General features: G+C 42.7%; 1 protein-coding gene across 1 annotated transcript; it reads right to left on the reverse strand.

Annotated features, from left to right (window-relative positions):
- Nucleotides 1–9,979: 9,979 nt before the first annotated feature.
- LOC6644959 (nardilysin) lies at nucleotides 9,980–13,354 on the reverse strand. Its single transcript, XM_023177135.2, has one exon. It carries the CDS (start codon nucleotides 13,293–13,295, stop codon nucleotides 10,050–10,052), a length of 3,246 nt encoding a protein of 1,081 aa, XP_023032903.1. The 5' UTR covers nucleotides 13,296–13,354; the 3' UTR covers nucleotides 9,980–10,049.
- Between the last annotated feature and the right edge of the window lie 11,451 nt (nucleotides 13,355–24,805).

The raw sequence follows: 24,805 nt of genomic DNA on the forward strand, positions 1-24,805 counted from the left end.
CTTCCGCTTAGTTATTTTAATGTATCTATCCATTCCAGTTTGGACAGAAGTCGTGGGTTTACTATTGTGGCTGACTCTGGGCGACTTGTCGTTGACGGCTTGAGACAGGTCAATACTTCGGCAGACTTTGCAGTAGTTGCTGTCAACGAGCTGACGGTGCTGGTTGGTGCAATCAATGACCCAGTTATCGATATTGATGGAGAAGCATACTGCTCTCTCCACGGTAAGTTGCTGTTGATTGCTGAGTGGCTGGCACTTTCCGTGTTATTGCTTACGTTAGCATTCAGTGGGGTCGGCGACACCACCGAAAAGTACGCGTTGTTGCGATGGACCGAGAGTCGACGCTCACGCTGTTGTTGTACAATTAGTTCTTGTAGCTGTTGCTGGTGGGGATCGAGAGAGCTTGGGCCCGAATTGGTGGGCTTTTGTAAAAATTACGCACTTTCTTGTTGCAACTTAGTATTTATTGCTATTAGAGCAATCTAATAAAGCATAAGCAATCTAGTAAACCTAGAGCTATATGATATAGTGGTCCGATCCTCATGGTTTTCATACTTTATTTTTCCCCGGTAATAAAAAACCCCGAAAACAAATTTCAGCGCGATAGCTCTTAAGACGGCTGAGTAAAACGCATACGCACAAGCGGACGGACAGACGGACATGGCTATATCAACTCAGCTTCTCATGCTGATCAAGAATATATATACTTATGGGGTCGGAAACGTCTCCTTCTGTGCGTTACAAACATCTGAACAATTTTATAATACCCTCTTCAGGGTATAAAAAATTAACACATAAGGAGACCCAAATTAACAATAACAGAATAGAAATTCCAAGCATATATGAAATAATAAATCCTAACGAAGCCAAAACACATGCGTAACTTAGATTCAAAAAATGCAAATGTTTTATTACCAAAAATAAAGAAAAGTTACTCTCCTTCAACATAGGGGATTTGATCTTTAATGGAAGAATAGATTTAGATCTATTCCAAGGCTTGCAAAAGAAGCGAAGGCTCAAAGAATCTATAAAACAAAAAGGAAAAGGCACATTAAAAATTTAGAGATAGCAGTTCTACCTCAAGTATAAATAATAACAAATAAAGAAGAAATAAGAGATACGTTAAATAAATATCATAATGACCGAGTAGAAGGAAGGGTAAATAGAACGCTAGGAAAAATAAAAAGAGATTTTTTTTGGAAACACATGTCTCGAGAAGTTGCAACATACATCAAAATTGCGAACAATGGAAACTAGCCAAAACAACTAGACACAACCACTCATCATTGATGATAACACCAACCCTTGCAAACACTTTTGACACAATAATCATAGATACAATTGGACCATTACCAAAAACAATGAATGGTAATGGATACGCAGTTACTATTATCTGCGATTTGTCCAAATATCTCAAATCAATGCCAATACCAAACAAAAAGTGCAAAGGCGGTTGCAAAGTCAATACTTGAAAAATGCATTTTAATTTACGGATCAGTTAAAACAATTCTAAATGACATGGGAATTCAGTACTAATCGAACTCTGTATAAACTTTAACATCACTAAAATTAATGTTAAAGATGAACAAAGCACAGCAGAGGAAGACTATGTTCTGCCTTCCGCGAAGAAATTTCAGAAGCGCGAAAAGAATGCATTAAAGCCAGACGGAAGCAGCAGAGGAAGTCAGAGGAAGTCCCTCGTTTCAAAGGACACTGGACGCATATAAGACGCGCCGTGCTCTGTTAAATAGAGCCATAAAGCAGAGCAAGGCCGACTGTTGGAAGAAGCTCTGCGCGGATGCCGATGACCAACCCTTTGCCACGTTTTACAAGTTGGTAATGGGCAAACTTGCCAAACGCCCATCACCCACAACGGAGTGCTACTCGCAAACATCGTAAAAGCGCTATTCCCAGAGCGGCCAATATTGCAGCCTCCAGTTGCAACAGCCCAACAAGAGACTAATCCCGGCTATATTAGTGATGAAGAAATCGTGTTGGCTGCCAAGCGGATCAAAAGCAACAAATCGCCTGGCCCGGATGGATTTCCTGCTAGTGTCATCAAGCTCATCGCAATGAATCAGCCCTCGAAACTGGCCGATGTATTCAACAACTGTCTGTGCCAAGGAGTCTTTCCAGCAAGATGGAAAAGACAGAGGCTGGTACTACTCCCAAAAAGAGGCAAAAGGGAAGACCTTTCAGCGTACAGGTCGCTCTGCATGATAGATGTGCTGGGAAAGGTATTCGAATCGATCATTCGTAACAGACTAGAAGCCCACATCGACGCTCAGAATGGACTTTCGGAGCACCAGTTTGGCTTCCGAAAGAAGCGTACTACGGTCGACGCAATACATACCGTCACCGAAATAGCCAAAAATGCCATAGAGGGCCAGCGATGGAAAGGAGGCGGCAAAGAATACTGCCTTATCACCACTCTGGATGTCCGAAACGCATTCAACTCAGCGAGCTGGATGTGCATATTTGAGTCAATGCAGCGGTTAGCTGCACCAGAATACCTGATGTACAAAACGGACAGAGGGCAACAGGAATATAAAATAACAGGCGGAGTCCCACAAGGTTCGGTGCTTCGTCCAACCCTGTGGAACGTCATGAATGACGCAGTGCTTCGTCTGGACAAGCCACCAAGGACTCAAATCATTGGATTCGCGGACGACATAGCAGTGGTCACAGTGGCAAAGAAGCTGGGAGAAGCAGAGCCCAGGACCAACGACGCCGTGCAATCAATTGTATCCTGGATGCAAAGGAATTCTCTGTCTCTGGCTGCACACAAGACAGAGGCTGTATTAATCAGCAGCAGGAAACGTGTGGGGGCTGCAACCATTTATGTTGCAGGATGCGTCATCCGCTCCAAGCCAGCAATAAGATATCTCGGGGTGATGGTAGACCAAACATATACATGTTGAAGTAGCCGACAAAGCAGCAACGGCAATATCAGCCTTAGCAAGGATAATGTGCAATCACGGTGGCCCCCGACAGAAAAGCAGATGGCTCATCACCACGGTGGTACGATCTGTACTCCTATATGCAGCAAAGATATTGGCTCCAGCGATGGCGATCCAGTCATAAAGCCGCGCCTGCATATCGCAATACAGAGCCTGAGCGTTACGAGTCATATATGCGTTTCGAACTGTATCCGAAGATGCAGCCTTAGTCATATCAGGTATGTTGCCACTTGATATTGTTGCTTTAGAAGCCAGAAGCAACAGTACAGCAGCTCAAAAAAGAGAGGTGTCCATTCGCACATGGCAAGACCGCTGGCGCCATTCTCTCCACCGCCTTATACCTAATGTGCGGGAATGGGTGAGTCGAAACAGATTTTTATTTGACGCAACTCATAACGGGACACGAGTGTTTTAAATCATATTTGCATAGATTTAAGCACGAATCTAACCCCTACTGCACATACTGTAAGGGGCCGATTGAGGACGCAAAGCATGTCTTTTTTGTCTGTCCTCGACACACTGGTGAACGGGAAGAGCTAAGCCAAGGCATTGGGAGGCCATGCATAGTCCATGACTTGATGAATATCTTACTTAGCTCGCAAAGCAATTGGCTCGCAGTTAGCCATGCGTCCCTAAACGTCAGCGCAACCAGAATTCAAACTCTAGATGAGTATCTAGATGAGGCTTTCATGCCATGAAGTAATAACTTCAGAGAGGGATACGGAGGTAGGGTAGCAAAACTGCTTATCGAAAAATTTAAAGCATTACAAAAAGAAACATATAATAAAAAAGGATCACTAACTGAAATATATATGTCGAATATACATTATTGTTCTTAGTATTTTCCATTTTCTTTACTTTGAATACTTTCTACTGTTCACTCTCACTTTGTATTAATAAACTGTTAGCGCAGCGAGTTTAGGTGTTATTCCGGCACGTCTGATTTTTCGACTGCTTATGCCGACTCCAATGACTTAACACCAAACCTCACTCGACAACATTTCTAATGTTGTCACGCTGCCAGGCTTATCAACATATATCTAGCAACAATAGTAACAAAACATTAGCCTACTCTTAGGCACTCTAAATTCTCCGACACGGCCATTCTGACAAGTTACACGTCCTCGTGTAAAAGAATATGAAGATCCTTTTAGTTCATTATTGTGCATTGAATAAAGCAGATACATGTCATCCATATTGGCAAACCATTATAATCTTTATGTTTTACTTGTATTATCCCGGCAAGGGCAACCACAAACTATTTCGCTCCAACATACCAATGTACTATTTGCTCTAGTTGGCCACACGGTCTCTTATCTTGACTCAATTACCCGTATATGGCTTAATCAGTCAACTTCCATTCATTAATAAATCACCAAACTCATATTTGCAGTAACATACAAAGTTCTCCATACTGATACTAAACAAGAAAACACAATAACTCGTGCTCTTACCAGCACCCGCAGAGTAGTGCTTCAGGTAACCTTCAGGAATGGAGTCTGACATTCTGCATTGAAAACCATCAATGTTTTTCACCACATTGGAGTCCACCAATGTCTCTCACTCGTTAGAATCCACTAACGCATTTCTCTTTCAACTCTGTTCTTCTTGACGTCTCTATCAACGCCGTCTTTCTTGACGTTTCTTTCAACGCCGTGACCCGTATTAGAATCCACTAATACATCACTATCAACACACATGTCCAACTCAGTGGGAATCCCTTCCGCCGGCATACCTCTCAACGATTCGTGCAAATATTTGTAAGTTCGCCATGGATTTTAAAACATATCTGTCGCCATCGAGTATCTCCGCCACTTGGAATGGTCCCCTGAGCTTTGGGTCTAGCTTCGTCTGATGTCTCTCTTCATTTCTGAGCAATACATAATCGCCTACTTTGAATTTTACAATTTTGAGTTTGTTTTTGTCAAATCTAGCTTTTACATAGGAGCCGGATTTATCTATGTTTTCTTTAGCAATCTTTCTTACAAGACTTACATCGACTTTATTCTGATTCTCAAAAACATGTAACATATTTAAATCTACATGACCGTTCTCGCGACTGCAATCAAGTGTAAGCCTATCTTTTGCATGGTGCAGAACTTGCTAAAATCCTTTTCAGCAATGATTCTAATCGGTACGCCCAAAAGTGATATCGATGACTTTAAAGCATTGACGCAACTTTCAGTATTTACGTTTACAGTATGATACAAATAAACAAACTTGGTAAACGCATCGATTTGTACTATAAGGTACTCCTTTTTATCGCTTTTTCCACTCAGCTTGCCAGTTATATCTATGTGCACCGTGTGCCATGGTATATCTACTTTAGGAATGGGATGGAGCAATGGGATTGTATTTTGCCCGACGGCAGTTTAGTGAGTCTGCAGGTAATACAATTATCTACAAGTTTACGGACATATTTACGCACATTGTCGAACCAGTAGAACTCGTACATTTTATCCAAAGTCTTTTAGACAATTTAATAGGTAATGAATTAAGAGAAAAGAAATCCACATGGGCCATCTTTACACCAGGTCTATACTGAATTTCAAAGTCAAATGACTGCATGTAAGCCCACCATCGATGGACTCTCGGCGTCAGGTCGACTTTACTGCGTGAAACCTTTAACGAATTACAATCGGTGTAAACAACAAAATGTAGGCCCTGCAGGTAGCGACGAAAATGCTTCATGGAATTGAACAATGCCAGCGTCTCTAGTTCGTATGAATGATAACGAGATTCATGAGGTTTATTATCGATTTTATGTAATAAGATTGCTCCGTAGCCATCTATACTAGCATCTGTATGTAATTCGATGGGGTGCTTAGGATCAAATATAGTGAGCACAGGCTCATCTGTTAATGTTTTTATTACACTCTAGCGAATTCGGTCGGGTTCCAATTTCCCCTCGAATGTCTTATTCTTGCATGTGAGACAATACAACGCCTTCATTGTTTGTGAAAATCCTGGCATAAACTGCCTAAAATATGACGCCAGGCCAATGAACTGTCTAACGCTCAATTGAATTTGGGTGCATAGGAATCTGATGGAAACCACTTGCCATGTCCAGACAGGAAAAATATCTTGCCCCACCCAGTCTAGAGATTTGATCATTAATTAAAGGCAACGGATACTTATCGGCCTCAGTATTTAAATTCAAAGCCGTTCAGAGTCGTTTTCTTTTTGACAAGCAGTATAGAGCTGGCAAATGGCGAACAGCTAGGCCGAATAATTTTTGACTCTATTAACTCCTCAATCCTACCCCTTACTATTTCTTTTTAATCTAAACTTAGCCGGTAGGGTCGTCTCTGAACAGTTTTGTTTGGATCAATCAAACGAATTTCCAATTGGCCGGTTGTAACTCGACTCTTTGGAATTCCGTCAATAAAAAAACTTGAATATTCACCTTAAAATTATGATAAAGAATTTCACGACCTATTATAATGTCGTAATTTAAGCTATCGCTTAGAACAACATGAAACAGAACTTCAAGAAAAATAATTACTTATTTTAACATTTGACAAAATTTGCAAAGTACTAATTACTGTATGGTTTCCAATGCCCTCCAAGAGGACTAAATTGTTAATTCTTTTTTCCGAAAGCTTAGCTCCGGATTGGGTTAGGGTACCAATGGGTTCTTTAACTTGGCACAAGTTTACACGTCTTTCTTCAATTCTTTTTGGTATCAATGAGGATGATCCTTCAGGGCAAGCAGACTTCATGTGTCCAGCAACTCCGCATTTGAAACAAGTATTTGGTCCTCTCTTCATCTCTGGTGGACGGGCAGTTTGCTGAGAAAATCTCTGGTTTCCTTGTCTTCTTAGACGGCAATCCGCCATTTTGTGTACATTTTTTCCGCAAAAGTGACATTTCACGGCAGGTTGTAGTTGTAGTCGCATTCGCTTGTTTTCAGCGTCTACTGGAAGAACGAAATGTTCTTTTCTTTTACTGCAGCAGCACTTGATCCCAAAGAGTCAGGGTCAAACTTTGGCAAGACAACTGATTTTGTACGACCTTGCTCCAGTCGTCCACTTTTAACTGAACTGATCACCTCGATTAAACTACGGTGTTGCACTTCCAAAATCATGCACAAACGGTCATCAGGATTAATTTGCGGTGGAGACAATCCCACTTCTGATGTCGAATATACATTATTGTTCTTAATATTTTCCATTTTCTTTACTTTGAATACTTTCTACTGTTCACTCTCACTTTGTATTAATAAACTGTTAGCGCAGCGAGTTTAGGTGTTATTCCGGCACGTCTGATTTTTCGACTGGTTATGCCGACTCCAATGACTTAACACCAAACTTCACTCGACAACATTTCTAATGTTGTCACGCAGCCAGGCTTATCAACATATATCTAGCAACAATGCTTCTGCAAAGGCAACATCCAAATCTGCCGAGACATCCTGCAATCTCAACATACCAATTGTCAACCTGCAAAGGGCAGTGTTGGACATACCATAGTTACCTGTCAATTCACATATCAAAAATTAACAAAACATTAGCCAACTCTTAGGCACTCTAAATTCTCCGACATATATATTGTTCTATTTGAAAAAAAAGGAGGTGTAGTATACTTTTAGGGATAGATTATAAGTAATTACAACTTAAGCATAATGTTTAGCTTTAAGTACCGTTAAGGACACTAGCCATAAGACCCCATGTAATTGCTCCCCAATAAATACCGGGCTTGCGGCCCCAATAAATTACTTCAAGTCAAACCTTGCATTTGCCTATTTCAATGTATCAATGTATGTATACTCTTTTTTGTTTATTATATATACATGTATGTATGTTTATGTATCACCAACAAAATAAAAATATAAAAGGAATAACGGGTCACTTTAATATTCGATTTGCACTGTTTTTATGATTAGTTATTTAATTATTCATATGTGTATAACTGGACCGTTAACTTGAAGTGAAAATTTCGCGATAAATAAAACACAGATGCGTTCGCTTTCATATACATATAACTTTCGTCTGTAATCTTCATATTGTTCTTTTTACTAACGAGGCGGAGCGGGCGAATTCGTTTCGTGCGACTCCCATTCTCTCGGCTCGCTCCCAACTCCAACATCAAACATTATGTGACGAAACGAACAATACACTAGCGCTCATCTGCGCTAACACTAGTAGTAACAGATACAAAAAACAAAAAGCAAACAGTACACTTGGACAGAATACAATTACTTTAATTTAATAAGACAAATAAAAATCTTCTTCTTTTAGAAACAGAATGTGTAGTATACATTTAAAGATAGAGTTAGGCCACATAATTTTATGGATATAAGATAAATAGATAGAACTTAGCCATAAGATACAATGTAATCTTCTCCCTATAAATACCGGGCTTGATGCTCCATTGAATGGTTTTAAGTCAAATCCTGTCATCGCCTAATGCAAAAGGTACCGGCCGGGATAGTATTGGGTGCAAACTCGTGAACAACAAACTACAATTTTTGGCACAAAGAACAGAGTGAAAGTTCGCGTAAATAAACCGCTGACTTTAAATTTTTCCGTTACGATTCCTAGATGGCTCTGGGGGAACTCCTTGGGGAACTCTTAAAAAAAAAAATTAAGTCGTCTCGCCGACTTCGGTGTACGGAATTCGGTGAACAAATAATTTAAAAATCGATCAACAACATGTATGTCTATTAAATTCGCCTCATCTGCTATCTCACTCACCCTCACAAAAGCACACGAGAACTCACACCGCCACTAGCCTACGGCATAGCCTAAAACTCGTTATATTATATCTTTCATGTTTCTAGTCCGATATTAATAAAATTTGGTGGTTGGTAGATAATTGGTAGATATTATTGATCTTCAAAACGATCATTAATCTTATAAAATAGACAACAATCCATTGTAAAAAAAAAAAATAAACTATATATAAAAATTCAAATTACGGGTAGATAAAAAGTACAGGGAAAAGAAAATACACAGAACACAGAACAGATAATTATCGGTACAAATCCAATAATTACAAATAAAACAAAGAGACGAGAGAGAGAGAGAGAGAGATAAGAGTGACAGAAGAGTTAAGCCTAGATTTAAAAATCAAGGAAGCTAACTTCGATTATGCCGAAGTTTATATACCCTTGCAGCCTTTCACAATAATATTTTTACTTTTTAAAATTTCTTTCCCTGCAACTTCATTCGTTATTACTCTTTTTACTACATCTTTTTCTTCTTCTTCCATCATTCCCTAAGCAAAGCACGTCATGCATACACATACATTTTATGTAGCGTTCCGTCTTTGTGTGAATGCATGTGCTATGTTAATTTGATGATGACATAGTAGGCAGCAGCAAGCAACTAGTGTTCAATTTATCCCATCAGCTTCAAATTTTGGAATCTGAGGTTGTATATCCAATACTATCATATCCAATTTTTATAAAAATGTTTCTTCTGGAGCTATATGATATAGTGGGCCGATCTGACAATTTTCATACTTCATCTTTCCCGGATAATAAAAAGCCCCAAAAAAATTTCATCCCGATAGCTCTTAAGATGGCTGAGTAAAACGTATACCCACCGACGGACAGACGGACAGATGGACATGGCTATAACAACTCAGCTTCTCATGCTGATCAAGAATATATATACTTTATATACTTTATACATATTAGACATGGTTGATAATGATTATAATGATAAAATTTGTACATGATTTATATCTTGCATATATCATCAGTTGGGCTTTACCAATTTAAAACCTTTTAATTGTGATCTGATTTCATGAATTGTTGAAATCTTATGCAACTAACAAATTATTTAGTAATTTTGGCAAAGAGCTATTTTTTTTGAACAGGAAATCGTAAAATCTGTTAAAAAGGTAGAAAAAATAATTTCGGCTTTCTATACTTTTCGGTCCTCTTTTTAAACCCCAGATCCCATTACTTCACAAAATCTGGGTGTGATGGGCAAAAACCGAGAAAGCAGTCAGAGTCAGCGTACCCGAATTAGTTAAAAACACCTCCCAAGTTAACGTCACCAAAAATCATGTCGGCCTGTGTGTGTGTCGTCCGCCCGTAGAAATATGAATTTTTTAATGGATTTAAAATTTACAAATAGCCTATTCAGATTTCATTTTGGGCTTCCAGGGGTAGAAGGGAAGTTTACTTTTAAAAGAGGAAATATTCATAATATTTGTAGGATCATCATGTCGTCCAATCAAGTCGATTTTAATCTTATTACCCATCTTTTCAAATAATTGGTCGTCTGATACATTTCGTTGAACTTCATTCAGTAGTCCAGAAAGATCACCATGACGCAGCTCATGTGCGACTATTGTACTTTCTCTTTCAGCAACTGCTTCCGAACTAGATTGCGTTGGTAGCCGTAATGGTTCCTTGCTTTTTCCCACCACCTGTACGGAAAGTTTTCTAAAATTAGTTTTTTCATATTCTTTTAAGAAATTTACTACGTGCTGCTTAGTTAACCCGCGAAGTGTTTGAATTTGCATTTCGACATGGTTGAAAAAATATTCCATGGTAACAATTTCATCCCAGTTTCTAGATGCCTCATCGTCTAAGTTGACATCACTTAATTTCTTGGTGCTAATAAGCGTCTCACGTAACTCGTAAAATTCTTCATCGCTTAGCTGAGAAATAATTTCCGGAATACTAGCTCGAAATGCTTCTATACGGCTTTCAACAATTTCTGACTTATGCTTTGTCTCTTGAGTATTAATAGTCATAACATAAGCTATTACACCATAACCAACCCTTTGGTAAAGACCCAAACTATAACCCAACTGCTCTACTGTGCGTAGTTGATTAAAGTATGGTTCTTCCACAATGAACTCCACTAAATCCATTAAACATTCAGTCCTCAAACTGCTGGGTCCTATTTGATAATAATTAGTGATAATTGTATTAGAATCATTATCGTTCAGCACTTTAGCGCGTAGGAAATAAGAGCCTAGGGGTAGCTGAAGCACACGTTTGTCAAGAGACGTTGAAGCGTCAATTTTTTGGCTGTTAAAGGAATCAATGACATTATGCATTATTCGATGTCTCTCTTCATCTGCAAAATTACCCTGAAAAAGAGCTTGAATGTACATCTGTTTATAAAATGAGTTTTTGAAAAGTTCTATGTCATCTAAGGTAATGTCATCAATAGCATCATATTTTTGTACCAGGCTGAAGTGCTGCTTTTCCAATATGCTTAACCTTAGATCTAGATTTAATGCTGTACCACTTATTAGAGCATTAAATAATTGCCTTTTCTTAAGTTCTTTAAAGGAAATTAACTGAGCTGGATCAAGTTCCAAACTACCCAGAACATTCATTATGATTTCGACTATTAAAGGAAGTTTCTGGTTGTAGCCATTAGCATTTAGTATTAAACCTTTGTTTCCCATGTACAAACTATATGTGAGGCCTGCCAATAGAGCTGGATATAGTTGCTCGATTATGCTAAATTCCACTAAATACGTAAATAGCACACCAAGCATATAATTTTTAGCAGATTGTTGAATCAGTGGTGTTATAAAATATATTTTTATATATCCATCAGGTAGTTGAAAAGTGTCATCCTGCCGAAACCACATTTCACAAAGATCGTTTCTTAGCAATAGCTTTGGACGTCGAGGTATGGGTGGTCTGCCAGCCTGTTGCCAATGTAAAGTAAAATCAGTGGTTATAAAAGGATTTGGCTGAGGTATTATTAAGTCTTTTATGATGCCAGGCTCATGCCATAGAGCGAACCATTTGGATGGCATTGGGATTGTAGTAAACTTTGTGCCAAACCAACGTTCTTCTTTGTCGTACTTAAAATCTTTATATGGTATGTGTGACGATATCATTATGTTAAACTTGAATGCACTTAGATGTTGTTTTATGAGTTGTAATGCTGCTTCATCATACTCAAAATACAAATGTGATCCTGTTAGCACATCCTTATATGGGAAATAGCGAATATTCTCAGCTATGTTCTGCACATTATCTATAAAAGGTAGTTCAACCTGAAACCTAAAATTGTTTGCCGTAATTTGCTGAAGTTCTTTATAGCTAGATTTTAAATCACTAGATTCATTTAATAATTTCATCCAAGCGAATGTTGCACACATAACATCATCAATATGTTCAAAGCCATCATCAGTTAAATATATGCAAATATTAAATAATGAATAAATAGAATTTGATTCAAAACTACTGCCTCCAATTCCTGCCGTAACACTCATGCACCACAAACGTCGGCGCAGATAGGCACATAAGCTACCCTTTCCTTCATAGCCTATAAGATGTGATATAAAACCGTCTGGTTTAGTGCGGTATTGAAATTTCATTGGTGGAAGAACCCAGGTTAATTCGAGCTTACATACATCCTCAACCGGCTGGACTAGAAATACCTCGCGATAGAACTCGTCACGAAATGATTCATCATAATTGAGAATGTTTTTGGACAAATTAATTTCATCATTATTTGGTATATTTAAACAATGGCGTAAAAGAATTTCCTCCAAACTATTTAAAGATAACTTTGATTGCAGGCAGACAATTATACGACTTGAAACGTAATATTTACGCCAAAAATCATGAAGAGCTTCATGTAAGGTTTTTTCAACAAATTCCTGTCTTAAAGATTGCAGATTTCCCCACATAAATGTTTCGTGAGGATATCCATCGCCGGCGAAACTAGCTAAAATTTGATCACGTCGTATATCATCTCTCAAGTATGTTTGTTCAAACTCTGATTCTATAGCTGAAAGCTCGCGAGCCATTGAATCCGGATGCAATAAAGGGGCCTTTATTAGATTAATAAAGATTTCCAAACTTTTGTCGAGATGTGCCTCTTCAACTTCAAAGAAGAAGGTGGTCTCTTCACATTCTGTGTATGCATTACAGTAGCCTCCGTTTTTGGTTACATATGCATCGAAAGTATTTTCTACTGGAAATTTTGCAGATCCCATAAATACCATGTGCTCCAAAAAATGTGCCAAACCTTGATATTGTCGCGGCTCCGAAAAGGATCCAACAGTAACTACTACCGCACATGCTGCAAGCTTACCATGAAAATGTTCTAATGAACTATCTGATCTTTTTGTGCTTGATGGAAAAGCTTGATGCTGTATGGAATCTTTTTTGTAACTATTGGTTTCTTCTATGCTGTTATCAGATATTAACATTGCTCGTAGACCAGTAGACAAACTTAGTGCCCGATATACTTTTTTATCTCCTTCAGATTTATCAGGTGGCTCGTGATATGTTATTGAATCGTCAACAAAAGAACTTACTTCAGCTCTTGACTGCACATTGAGCCACTTTTGTACCAGTTTGCTCATTCTTCTCAGAACAAATCGTGCATTAAAACACATTTGTATTAACAGAAGTATTTAAACCAAAACAATTTAACAATTATTTAATAATAAAAAATATTGACAACAAACTCAATCTTATTACATATGTATGTAACCGGTGTTTTTTTAAGCGTTTGGTTTTTAAAATTGAAATAAAACACACAAAATTTGAATATTATTGTTAAATTTTTATTTGAGATGATAAAACAATATCTGCCAATTACTTTTTAAAAATGACTTCATGTAAATGTTGGCCGCGACTGCGTTTCAAGTGATCAACACGGAAGGCCCAATTTTGCACGCCTTTTTCCAGCATGCCTAACGGAATTTCGCCAATAACACGTCGATATTGTCTTCCAATGCACCAATTGACGCTGGTTTGTCCTGGTAAACCAATGACTTTACATATCCCCACAAAAAATAATCCAGTGGTGTAATGTCACATGACCGCGGTGGCCAACTGACGGGTCTTCTTCAAAGACGATAACGGTCGCCACGTCACTGATCAAGAATTGATTCAAAACTACTGCCTCCAATTCTTGCCGTAACACTCATGCACCACAAACGTCGGCGCAGATAGGCGCATAAGCTATCCTTTCCTTCATAGCCTATAAGATGTGATATAAAACCGTCTGGTTTAGTGCGGTATTGAAATTTCATTATTGGAAGAACCCAGGTTAATTCGAGCTTACTTACATCATCTACTGGCTGGACTAGAAATGCTTCGCGATAGAATTCGTCACGAAATGATTCATCATAATTGAGAATGTTTGTGAGGAACATATATTTGACAATAATGTCCCACACAACAACATGTAAAACCAACCAACCAAACCAGCAATTTCGTCACAACGGGAAGATGCGTGGGAGGCAGAGAACAGAAAAATCAACGGCTGGAGAGCATACGCACAAGAGAGCGGGCCTCGATGCTCCAATCACAAGACGGCATGGACCGATTAAGAGAGGGTATGCATGGAGAGTTGAGAATGCAGCAATATGGTGGATGGAGCGCGCTCTATGCGAAGCATGTCCAACGGTGATTAGCGGGGGGCTGTGTGGGCGATGGGCAAAGGGGGGTATGTGCAAGCCCAAGAAAGGGGGAATTGGGTATTGGGGAAGCCCTGTCTACGAGGCGAATAACGTATGGATGACTTAGACAAATGGGTTTAGTTAATGTTGACTTAAATTAACTAAAACTAAACAAACTAAAATCAATATGTTATTCGTATGAAGTAAAATGCTCATGCATTGGGAGAAGAGCAACAATTCCCAAGAACTGAGAGAACGAGCAAAAAAGGAGAAGGACATTGGAGAGAGCAGCGTCGCCTAGCAACGAGAGAGGACATGCGACCAGAGCAGAGAACTCAACTACTGGAGAGAAAAGGATGGAAGCCCGCATAGCAACAGAGGCGCTATTTGGGCAGAGCAGAGAAAGAAGGACAGGAATTCAATGGACGCACAGCAGGCCAGAAAGTGGATGCGGCTGCGCAAAGGACTTGTACGGGACTTTCACCACGAATAGCAACAGCGTGGATGAAAGCGATGGGTCGATGGAAATTCACCGGCTGTATAGCGGTATCACACCAAGTGATTCTGGAGGCCCAGGATGCCTATATAAGGCGAGCAGCAAGTCAGGACATTTATCAAGTCGTCGAGTCGAGATCAAGCAATCAAGTCATCGAGTCTTGATCAGCAAGCGAAGCAACAAATATCTTTTGGCCTTACGAGTAACCTTAAGAATATTTGGCGCCTAGCAATCTACAAGTACGAGCAAGTCATCGAGTTATAAGGCCTTACGAGTAACCTTATAGACTCTTTAAACAGTAACAAAATCTAAATACAGTTACAACAAGTACACAGTCAATACAAGCATCAACCCGAATCAGTGTAAAAATCGTATCTAAACATTTAACCAAAAGTCTGAAGCAGTTATATATATGAATTATTGTGTCGTGATTTATATAAACATTTAACCAAAAGAAACCCAAAATATAGAAATAAACTCCAACATACATTTATATATACATAAATTATTGGGTCGTGATTTCACTGGGGCACAAATTAAAATTTGTTGCGCCGAACCTCGCCCTAAAGATTGAAATTATCCTGAAGGACGAAAAAGGATCATTACAACTGGCGCCCAACTTGCTATATTAGTGAAAATTAAAACAAAATAAAAATAAAAAGTGTATGATAAAATCAAAAAAGGGTAGAAATTGGATCTATCACATGAAGGAGGAGGATCTGCTACAGACAGGCCAAAGAATCGGAGTCAGCATGAACGGCACGGTAGAGAAAATGAGAAAACAACTAGTCGAATGGGTAAACAACAAGGAGTCTGATCCAGAATGGAAAGAAGAGATAAGCCGATGAGAAGACGAGTTCACAAAAATGTCCAAGCAAAAACCAGGAACAAGCGCAGCACAGACAGGCGAGAATGGTGAGAGCAAGAAGGCCGAGGCGTTCCATAAAATCAACATGGCTACTCTGACGATTTTCCCATTCGTACCACCACCAAGATGGGGAAGTGAAGGAGCACTGGACAAAACTGGAGAGAAAAATAACCAAAGAAGACAAACAATTGAACCCACAAAAATGGCACAAAACACAGCAAACAGGACTTCCGAGTATGCCAAGGTGGCTAAACAAGTAAGAGAGTGGACGTTTAAGTTCGATGGCAATTCGAAACCGCTACAATTTCTGGAACAAATAGAGTGGTCAGCGGACATGTACGGCATAGAACTGAATATGATACCAAGAGCGATGCCAGAATTGCTAAAAGACAGAGCTCTAAAATGGTATGTTGCGAACAACAAATAATGGCCGTTGTTCACGCCACCGGGTGAACAGCAGTGAGCGGCGAAGAGCAGTGAAGAGTGAGGAGGGTTTTTTGATCCTCGGCATCTACGGTCACACCAGGAGGGGTGACTGGGTTTTTTCTAATGGGCATCGCCATTATTCCAATTCGAGATTTTCACCCGAACACCCGTTCATCTCCTTTAATTTCTAATTTGCGATTTGTCATTACTTTCAACCCGAACCATCTCCGTGTGTGCCGGTTTACCTGTGAATATTATATAAATAATAAAACCTACGTTTCTTTAACCGAAGTTTTTCGTGCGTTTTAATTCACCACTCGCTCACCATAAACTGAAGAAATTGGCACCCGCCAACTCCTTGTATTTCATCTGGATCCTCCGCCCCCCCACGAACATTGGTCCTTCGAGCCGGATATCCTTCCGCTCCTCCAGCTTGCATCGGCGGAATTCCTGATAAGTACAAAATTTCATTATTCATTTCATTTCCATACTACTAAAAGTGTGAGGTTTTCCCGCTTCTCCATAGCGACCTACACACTTTTACATATTGTATGTATGTACATACCTGACCTGTTCCAAGGTTACATGGTAGTTCCTAATCCTTAGCGTGATTGTCCAACGTTCTCGTTTTACATTCCACGATTATCCATTTTTTATTTATGTTTTTTTTTTCCCCGCACTTGTCCAAATCCACCTCTTTTTTTTCATATGCATTCACATGTACATGTATGTAATTTCCACAGCTGTTTGCCAAATCCGCGTAAAAGTTTAAAAAACAAAAAAAATTATTAAAGTGTTATAAAAAATAGGGAAGAATAATAATCAAGTGTTCACCGCGTTTTCTTATGTGTTGGAATAATTATTTTTAATGCCAAACTTATTTCCGCACGCGCGCATCTACGTACATACATACATACATACATCGTCACCTGTTGATGTACGCGCATATGTACCTATCCATATATATATAATCCCTTCGCACATTTACCACGACACAAAAGGCAAAAAAAAATATTCTTTTTTTAAAATAGCACTTAACGTATGCATCGCGATTTCTTGCGCGTTCGAATTCGGTGCGAAATTAAATTCCTCACGCGCGTCTTTGGATACCGGTGCACTTGCTTACATACGTACATACATATATGCTTACATAGTCATACATTGCACATACATATGTACATATCCACAACATATAATACATTTCGGTGTCGCGCATTGATTTAACACAATTCCACATCCAATTAAATTACAATTACTTACATTTTTTTGTTGTTGTGAACAACGCGTGTGCATACATCTATATACTCACCTGTGTACTTATGCATGTACGTACATACATAGATCAAAGCATCTGTCCATATGCATTGATCGGTTGTTTGGTTTGCGCACAACACTCGCGGTGCGTAAAAGCGTTCTTTTGTTCTTGGTTTTTCCGCACAACCACAAAAAAAAATTATTAACATAATTAAACAACAAAATCAAAAACCAAATATATAAACAGCGGCCGACAGCTGTTTTCGGAGTAGTGGTGACACGTGAGTCGAGTCGTGATATCGATAGGCGGCTCAAGCGCGCCAAGTTCAAATCACATTATTTCCGATTCCCTTTTTTCGCCTAATTATATATCCGCCCATATTTATAACTAAATACATATATATTTTTCCAGCACTATCGTGCCCACATTTATATATCCGTCCATATTCATAAATTATATATATATAATTTTTTCCGGCCAGTATTTTGCACACATTATTTCCGATTCCCTTTTTTCGCCTAATTATATATCCGCCCATATTTATAAATAAATACATATATATTTTTTCCAGCACTATCGGGCCCATATTTATATATCCATTCATATTCAAAAATTATAAATATATTTTTTCCGGCCAGTATTTTGCGCACATATATATATCCGCCCATATTTATAAATAAATACATATATATTTTTTCCAGCACTATCGGGCCCATATTTATATATCCATTCATATTCAAAAATTATAAATATATTTTTTCCGGCCAGCCTTTTGCGCTCATATATATATCCGCCCATATTTATAAATAAATGCATATATATTTTTTCCAGCACTATCGGGCCCATATTTATATATCCATTCATATTCAAAAATTATAAATATATTTTTTCGGCCAGCCTTTTGCGCTCATATATATATCCGCCCATATTTATAAATAAATACATATATATATATTTTTTCCAGCACTATCGGGCCCATATTTATATATCCATTCATATTCAAAAATTATAAATATACTTCTTCCGGCCAGCCTTTTGCGCTCATATATATATCCGCCCATATTTATAAATAAATACATATATATATTTTTTCCAGCACTATCGGGCCCATATTTATACATCCGTCCATATTTATAAATTATATATATAATTTTTTCCGGCCAGTATTGTGCGCACATATATATATCCAGATCCAGATCTATACAAAAACGTATTTTCTTTTATCCTATACATCTTTATTTATATATTTCCTCCGTGTTTTGTTTTATACGTACTTCCAGCGTTACTTACGAATCCATACAAACTTGTTTTGTAATCATTTAGCTTGTCTACGTGCAAGTTTTGATCCGCACTCGTGCGTTCGTATATTGTTCCGCATCTATCCCCATTCAAAGGGCTCCGTTTCCGAGCCGCACGCGAGATAAGTCTCCCGCAATCCTGCGGTGCACAGTGAGAAAGCTCTTGCGTCCTCATACAGTCCACTTCTCATTTCCTCAAAATTTCCCCATTTTCTCAAAACTCACAAACTCGGTGTTCAACGGTAAGGTCGTCCCCTGAGTATGTCCACGGAGCCGTCCAAGACTGCGCCGAAGTCTAACGGTCTTTCGTCTCCCTCTTCAACTCCGGAGAAGGTTCGACCTCCGATAACTCCGGCGACCGTGAAGCGTACGGATATTTCGCGCAAGTTCTCGTCTGTTCGCAGCCGCAGCGAATCCCCAAGATCCCGTCCGTCTTCGTCCAGCCTCCCTCAGAGTCGCAGATTCTCGGTTAAAGACTCGAGTGAACACAAAGGTCGTTCCAAGCTTTCAACCCAGACCCAGATCCCGCACGTTGTTGTGACGCACTGTTCTGACGCTCCCGTCACCCGATCCGTATCACAACAGCGCAGAGAACACTCCAGAATGTCCCTCTCCGATTTCATTCTGGCGTGCGACGCATTGACTCTGTTCGAAGCTCGGGAGAGTGAAGCTCTAACTTCTGAAGTGCCCTTGTTTTCCCTTAAAATGCACTTAGAGCAGCTCAAATCGCTGTGGTCAACTGTCGAGATGGAACACTCCCGTTGTCACAAGGCCTTGACAGTCCAAACCGACGAGGAAAGCTTGGCAAACATAAGCCGCATCAAGGCGAAGCACGAATACGCCTATGCGGCGTATGTGCGATGCGGGACGTTGTTTGGAGAACGCATCGAACAGCTCTCGGCACAAATGACGAGTCTTATGCGTCAGCCCACCGCTCCGTCGAGGCCGGCGGGGCATAGAGTTCCTCCGTGTGAGGTGGAGACATTTGATGGCGACAGCCTAGCATGGCCCACATTCCGCGATTTGTTCGCCGCCATTTATATCGCCAACCCGTACTTGTCACAAGTGGAGAAGCTCTATCACCTGAACACTAAGACGCGAGGGGAAGCGAGAACCATCGTGGCTAAGTCCCCCCTGACGAATGAGGGTTTCCAGGCCGCGTGGGAGAACCTCACCGCACGGTACGAAAACAGCCGTCTGCTGGTCATGACTCAAGCCAGACAACTCCTTCAGATTCCCGCGGTGGCACAAGAGTCGGGCAAATCCTTGCGAGAGCTGCAGACCGCGTTTCAAGGGTGTCTTACCGCACTTGAGCGTTCGGGTGTTAGTACTGAGAATTGGGATGTCCTACTTATCGCCATCTGCACTAGTAAATTGCCGAAGGCCACAATCCTCCTGTGGGAGCAATCAGTGCCCAATAAGACTGTCGTCTCAACGTGGTCCGATTTGAACCAATTTCTTACCGATCGGTATCGTGTCCTGGATGCCACCGAAGAACATAAGTCGGCCCCAAGTGTCCAAGCCATCCCCATTGGTCCCCGCAAATCCTCTGCAACGATGAAAGTCCAAGCGTTTCCAGCGAAAGCTCAGCTCAAATCGGCGTCTTGCAAGCTGTGCCATCGGGAAAATCACCCAATACGGCTCTGCCCTAGTTTCCTTGATATGCCTGTCCAGAGGCGGCTGGAAACCATTAGACAGCAGGGACTTTGTCTGAACTGTTTTGCCCGCGGTCATCAAGTGAAGGGCTGCTCCAGTGCGCATAATTGCCATACCTGCAAGGAGCGTCATCATACGCTGTTGCATCCTAGTGATGTGTCCGTGCCCTCGCCATCCGCTGCGCAAGTCCCACCATCCAGCGCCACAGAGCGCCCGTCCGCGAGCGACCAGCTCACAAATGCTCAAAGTTATTTTGCATCTACCCCAGGCAGAGGCCTTTTAGGCACTGCGATTGTCACTCTGCACCATCGTGGTGTGGATCATCATATTCGGGCGTTGATCGACTCGGGAGCCGATTCAACTTTTCTCTCCGAACGTGTCTTCAGCATGGTCCAGCCCCCCTTCTACCCAGTAGACGCCGCGGTTACTGGCATGGGCCAGAGTGATGGAGGCTGCGCCGACAAGGTGTGTCTGCTAATGCTGTCTCCCCCGTGTGACAGATTGAACAAGATTGAGGTCTCCGCCCTGGTCGTATCCAAATTGTCAGGGGCCATTCCAACAGCTCCATTCCTTAATACGGTTCCGACGCAGTGCCTCGATCGCCCCCTGGCTGACCCGTACTACAACAAGCCCGCGCCTATTGACATGATCATCGGTGTAGACCTGTTTCCCCACATCCTCGGAGAACGGATCAAAAAGGATATTGGTGATTTTGTCGGGCTAGAAACCATCTTTGGATGGGTTCTGTGTGGGGCTATCACTCCTGACCCTCCGGTGTCTAGATCCGTTTTCGCGGCACAGACGCGAGTTAGTCCCGAAGCAAAGCTTGATGTACTCCTCACCAAGTTTTGGGAGGTGGAAGACCTTCCCGCAAAGCCGGAAAAGGAGGATGACGCATTCTGCGAGCGGAACTTCCAGGAGACCACCCAAAGGGGAAAGGACGGCCGATATGTTGTGTCCCTACCGTTCAAAGGTCCGAATAGCGTTGACTTGGGCCACTCAAGACCGATCGCGCTGGCTCAATTCCTGCGGAATGAAGCACGCCTTCTCAAGGATCCGGTTCTAAAAACGCAGTACGATGCCATTATTCAAGAGTACGAGGAATTGGGTCATATGATTCGGGTGACGCCGCCTCAAGATGGGAAAAACTTCTATCTCCCCCATCATGCGGTGTTTAAGCCCGATAGCACCACCACTAAGGTACGCGTGGTATTTAACGCGTCGAGCCCCTCCACACAAGGCGTCAGCCTCAACGATGTCTTGCACACCGGTCCTACTCTTCAGGCCGACCTCACGCTTCAGGTACTGAAATGGCGGTTCTTTCAATTCGTTTTCAATGCCGACATAACGCAGATGTATCGACAAATCCGAGTCGATCCCAGGCATACCCCCTTTCAGCGGATCCTCTACCGAGACCGCTGCGGCAATATCCAGGATTACGAGTTACAAACTGTCACGTTTGGGGTTAACTGCGCGCCATTCTTGGCGATCCGAGTCCTTTTACAACTGGCACAAGACGTGCAAGCGATGTATCCTCAGGCGAGCGAAATCCTTCGGAACTACATGTATGTTGATGATGTCCTTGCCGGCGCTCACACTGAAGCCGACGCCCGTCTCGCCATACGAGAGCTTCAAGCGACCCTCCAATCTGCGGGCTTCCCGCTTCGGAAGTGGACTTCCAATAAGAAGGGAGTACTTCAAGCCATTCCGAGAGAGCACCTGCTGCGAGAGGACTTTCTCGAGCTGGAAGACGCGAGCACTGCAAAAACCTTGGGCATCCGCTGGCAAGCTGCCGAAGACGTCTTCTTCTTCACCGTAGCGGACCCCCCCTTGAAGGAGTCGATCACCAAGAGGCAGGTTCTGTCCCATATCGCTAAACTCTTTGACCCCGCTGGTTGGCTAGCCCCATTTGTCATCCGAGCGAAGGTATTCATGCAACAAATCTGGCTTACCGAACTGGGCTGGGACGATGTTCTGCCGCCTCTCCTGCTGCAGCAATGGCACGAATTCCTGCAGGATTACCCAGGCCTCAGTCGACTCCGCATTCCCCGTTGGCTAAACACCAGCGATAAGCTCTCGTGGGAGCTTCATGGCTTCTGTGACGCGTCACAGAAAGCGTATGGAGCAGCCCTATATGTGCGGGTTCGGTGCGGCGATCAAGTAGCCGTCCATTTATTAACGGCTAAGACCCGTGTAGCTCCAGTCAAAACAGTCTCACTGCCTCGGCTGGAGTTGTGCGGAGCGGTTTTACTAGCCGATCTCTGGGCGTCGATCGTTCCTGAACTCCCAATCCCACCTGCAACCTCCCAGTTTTGGACCGACTCTACCATCGTGCTGGCTTGGCTCAATAAACCCCCGTGCAGTTGGTCCACCTTCGTGGCCAATCGGGTATCCAGCATCTCCAAAAGCACCAGTGGCCAAAGCTGGTCACATGTGCGCTCCGAGGACAACCCCGCTGATCTGGCGAGCCGTGGGGTCTCCGCGGCCGAGTTATCGGCCAGCAGACTCTGGTGGCATGGGCCGGACTGGCTCCAGCGAGCCCCCGAGTATTGGCCAACTCCCCATAACGAACTCCCAGACACCCAGCTGGAGCAACGAGTCCAGTGCCACACCGCCGCGACCACCCTACTCGAGGACGTCAGCGAACGTTTCTCGGATTATGGTAGGGCATTACGAGTCATCGCGTACATCCTACGCTTCGCCACCAAAAGGATTTCGACGCCTTCCACGGTTCACCTCACCAATGACGAACTTCTCTCCGCCGAGCGCGCCTTGATTCGGACCTCTCAGCGTCGGGAATACCTCGCGGAGATACGGGCCCTGGGGAAGGGCGACCCCTGCCATCATCCAGCACGCTACTCAATCTGAATCCATTTCTCGATCAGCATGGGTTACTCCGCGCCTGCGGACGACTCCGGGCCGCCGAGTCCCTCCGATATGATGAACGTCACCCTATTCTCCTCCCCTATAGTACTCATTTCACTCGCCTGCTTGTCGAATTCGCCCACCGCATCACGTTGCATGGCGGCAATCAACTGATGGTGCGGTATCTGCGCACCAAATTCTGGATCCCACGGATCAAGAACATGGTGAAGTCCCACCTCAAGGGGTGCAAAGTCTGCATCGTTCATCGTCGACGACTACAGACCCAGATGATGGGTGATCTCCCTCGAGAACGGATCACGTACTCCAGGCCCTTCACCCACACGGGCATTGATTTCGCAGGGCCGTTCGAGATCAAAAATTACACCGGGCGTGCGTGTCTCATAACTAAGGGCTATGTCTGCGTCTTCGTGTGTTTCAGCACGAAGGCAATCCATCTCGAGGCTACCTCCGACCTCACCACTGAAAGATTTCTTGCAGCCTTCTCTCGGTTTGTCGCACGGAGACAATGCCCCCAGCGCATTTACTCCGACAATGGCAAAACCTTCGTAGGGGCCTCAAAGGCGCTCGAACAAGATTTCCTGAACGCCACCAAGCTTGATATAATGAAGGCATTTCCCCAGCACATTTTATCCTGGCAGTTCATTCCGCCAAGCGCGCCCCATATGGGAGGACTGTGGGAAGCAGGGGTCAAAAGTTTTAAGACCCTGTTTTACAAGTCTTCGTCCACTGTCAAATACACCTTCGAGGAACTTTCCACTCTCCTGTGCAGGATCGAAGCGTGTCTAAACTCCAGGCCAATCTCTCCCATGAGCGAGGATCCAGAGGACCTGCTGGCCCTAAGCCCGGGACATTTCCTGATTGGAGGACCGCTCTTATCCATTGCGGAACCGGAAATTCTGGTCGAGCCTATGTCACTGATCAACCGATGGCAGCGACTGAAGGCAATCCAGCAGGCTTTCTGCCGCCGCTGGAAGAGTGAGTACCTCAAGGAGCTTCACAAACGGAACAAGTGGAAGTCACCGACTCGCAGCATCCAGACCGGCGACCTCGTGATCGTGTCCGAAGATCATCTCCCCTCCAACGAGTGGCGCTTAGGGCGAATTGAGCGCACTCTGCCCGGGGCTGACGGTCTCGTCCGAGTGGCTGATGTCACCACCGCGCGTGGGTCTATCCGAAGACCCGTAGCGAAGCTTATTCTGTTGCAAGACAGCAGGAGTCCTGAGCCTAAAACCGTATCGTGACTCCCAATTCCTCTATGTTCCCTCCGAATGTCCTCGTCTCCGTGCATGTTGTTCGTTCCCGCGCATAGACTAATCCACTCCCCCCTACGTAATTTCTTTCGTTACAGTTCGTTCAGCTCCCCCCTTCATAGCGACATGGCCCCCACACGTCTGCCGCACCACCGCAGCAAACGAGCTGCTCCGCAGGGCACGAACGTGTACCGATGCCGGGTCTGTCGGGGGGTTCATGCACTCCGGCAGTGTCAGCGCTTCCTGAACCTCCGAGGGGAAAAGCGGCTCCGGGCGGTGCTGATCAACAAGTATTGTCCCAATTGCTTGGCACACGAGCATTCATCCGACGCGTGCCGGACTCGCCATGGTTGCCGACGATGCG

The sequence above is a fragment of the Drosophila willistoni genome, unplaced genomic scaffold (assembly GCF_018902025.1).
Source record: "Drosophila willistoni isolate 14030-0811.24 unplaced genomic scaffold, UCI_dwil_1.1 Seg563, whole genome shotgun sequence".
Taxonomy (NCBI): domain Eukaryota; kingdom Metazoa; phylum Arthropoda; class Insecta; order Diptera; family Drosophilidae; genus Drosophila; species Drosophila willistoni.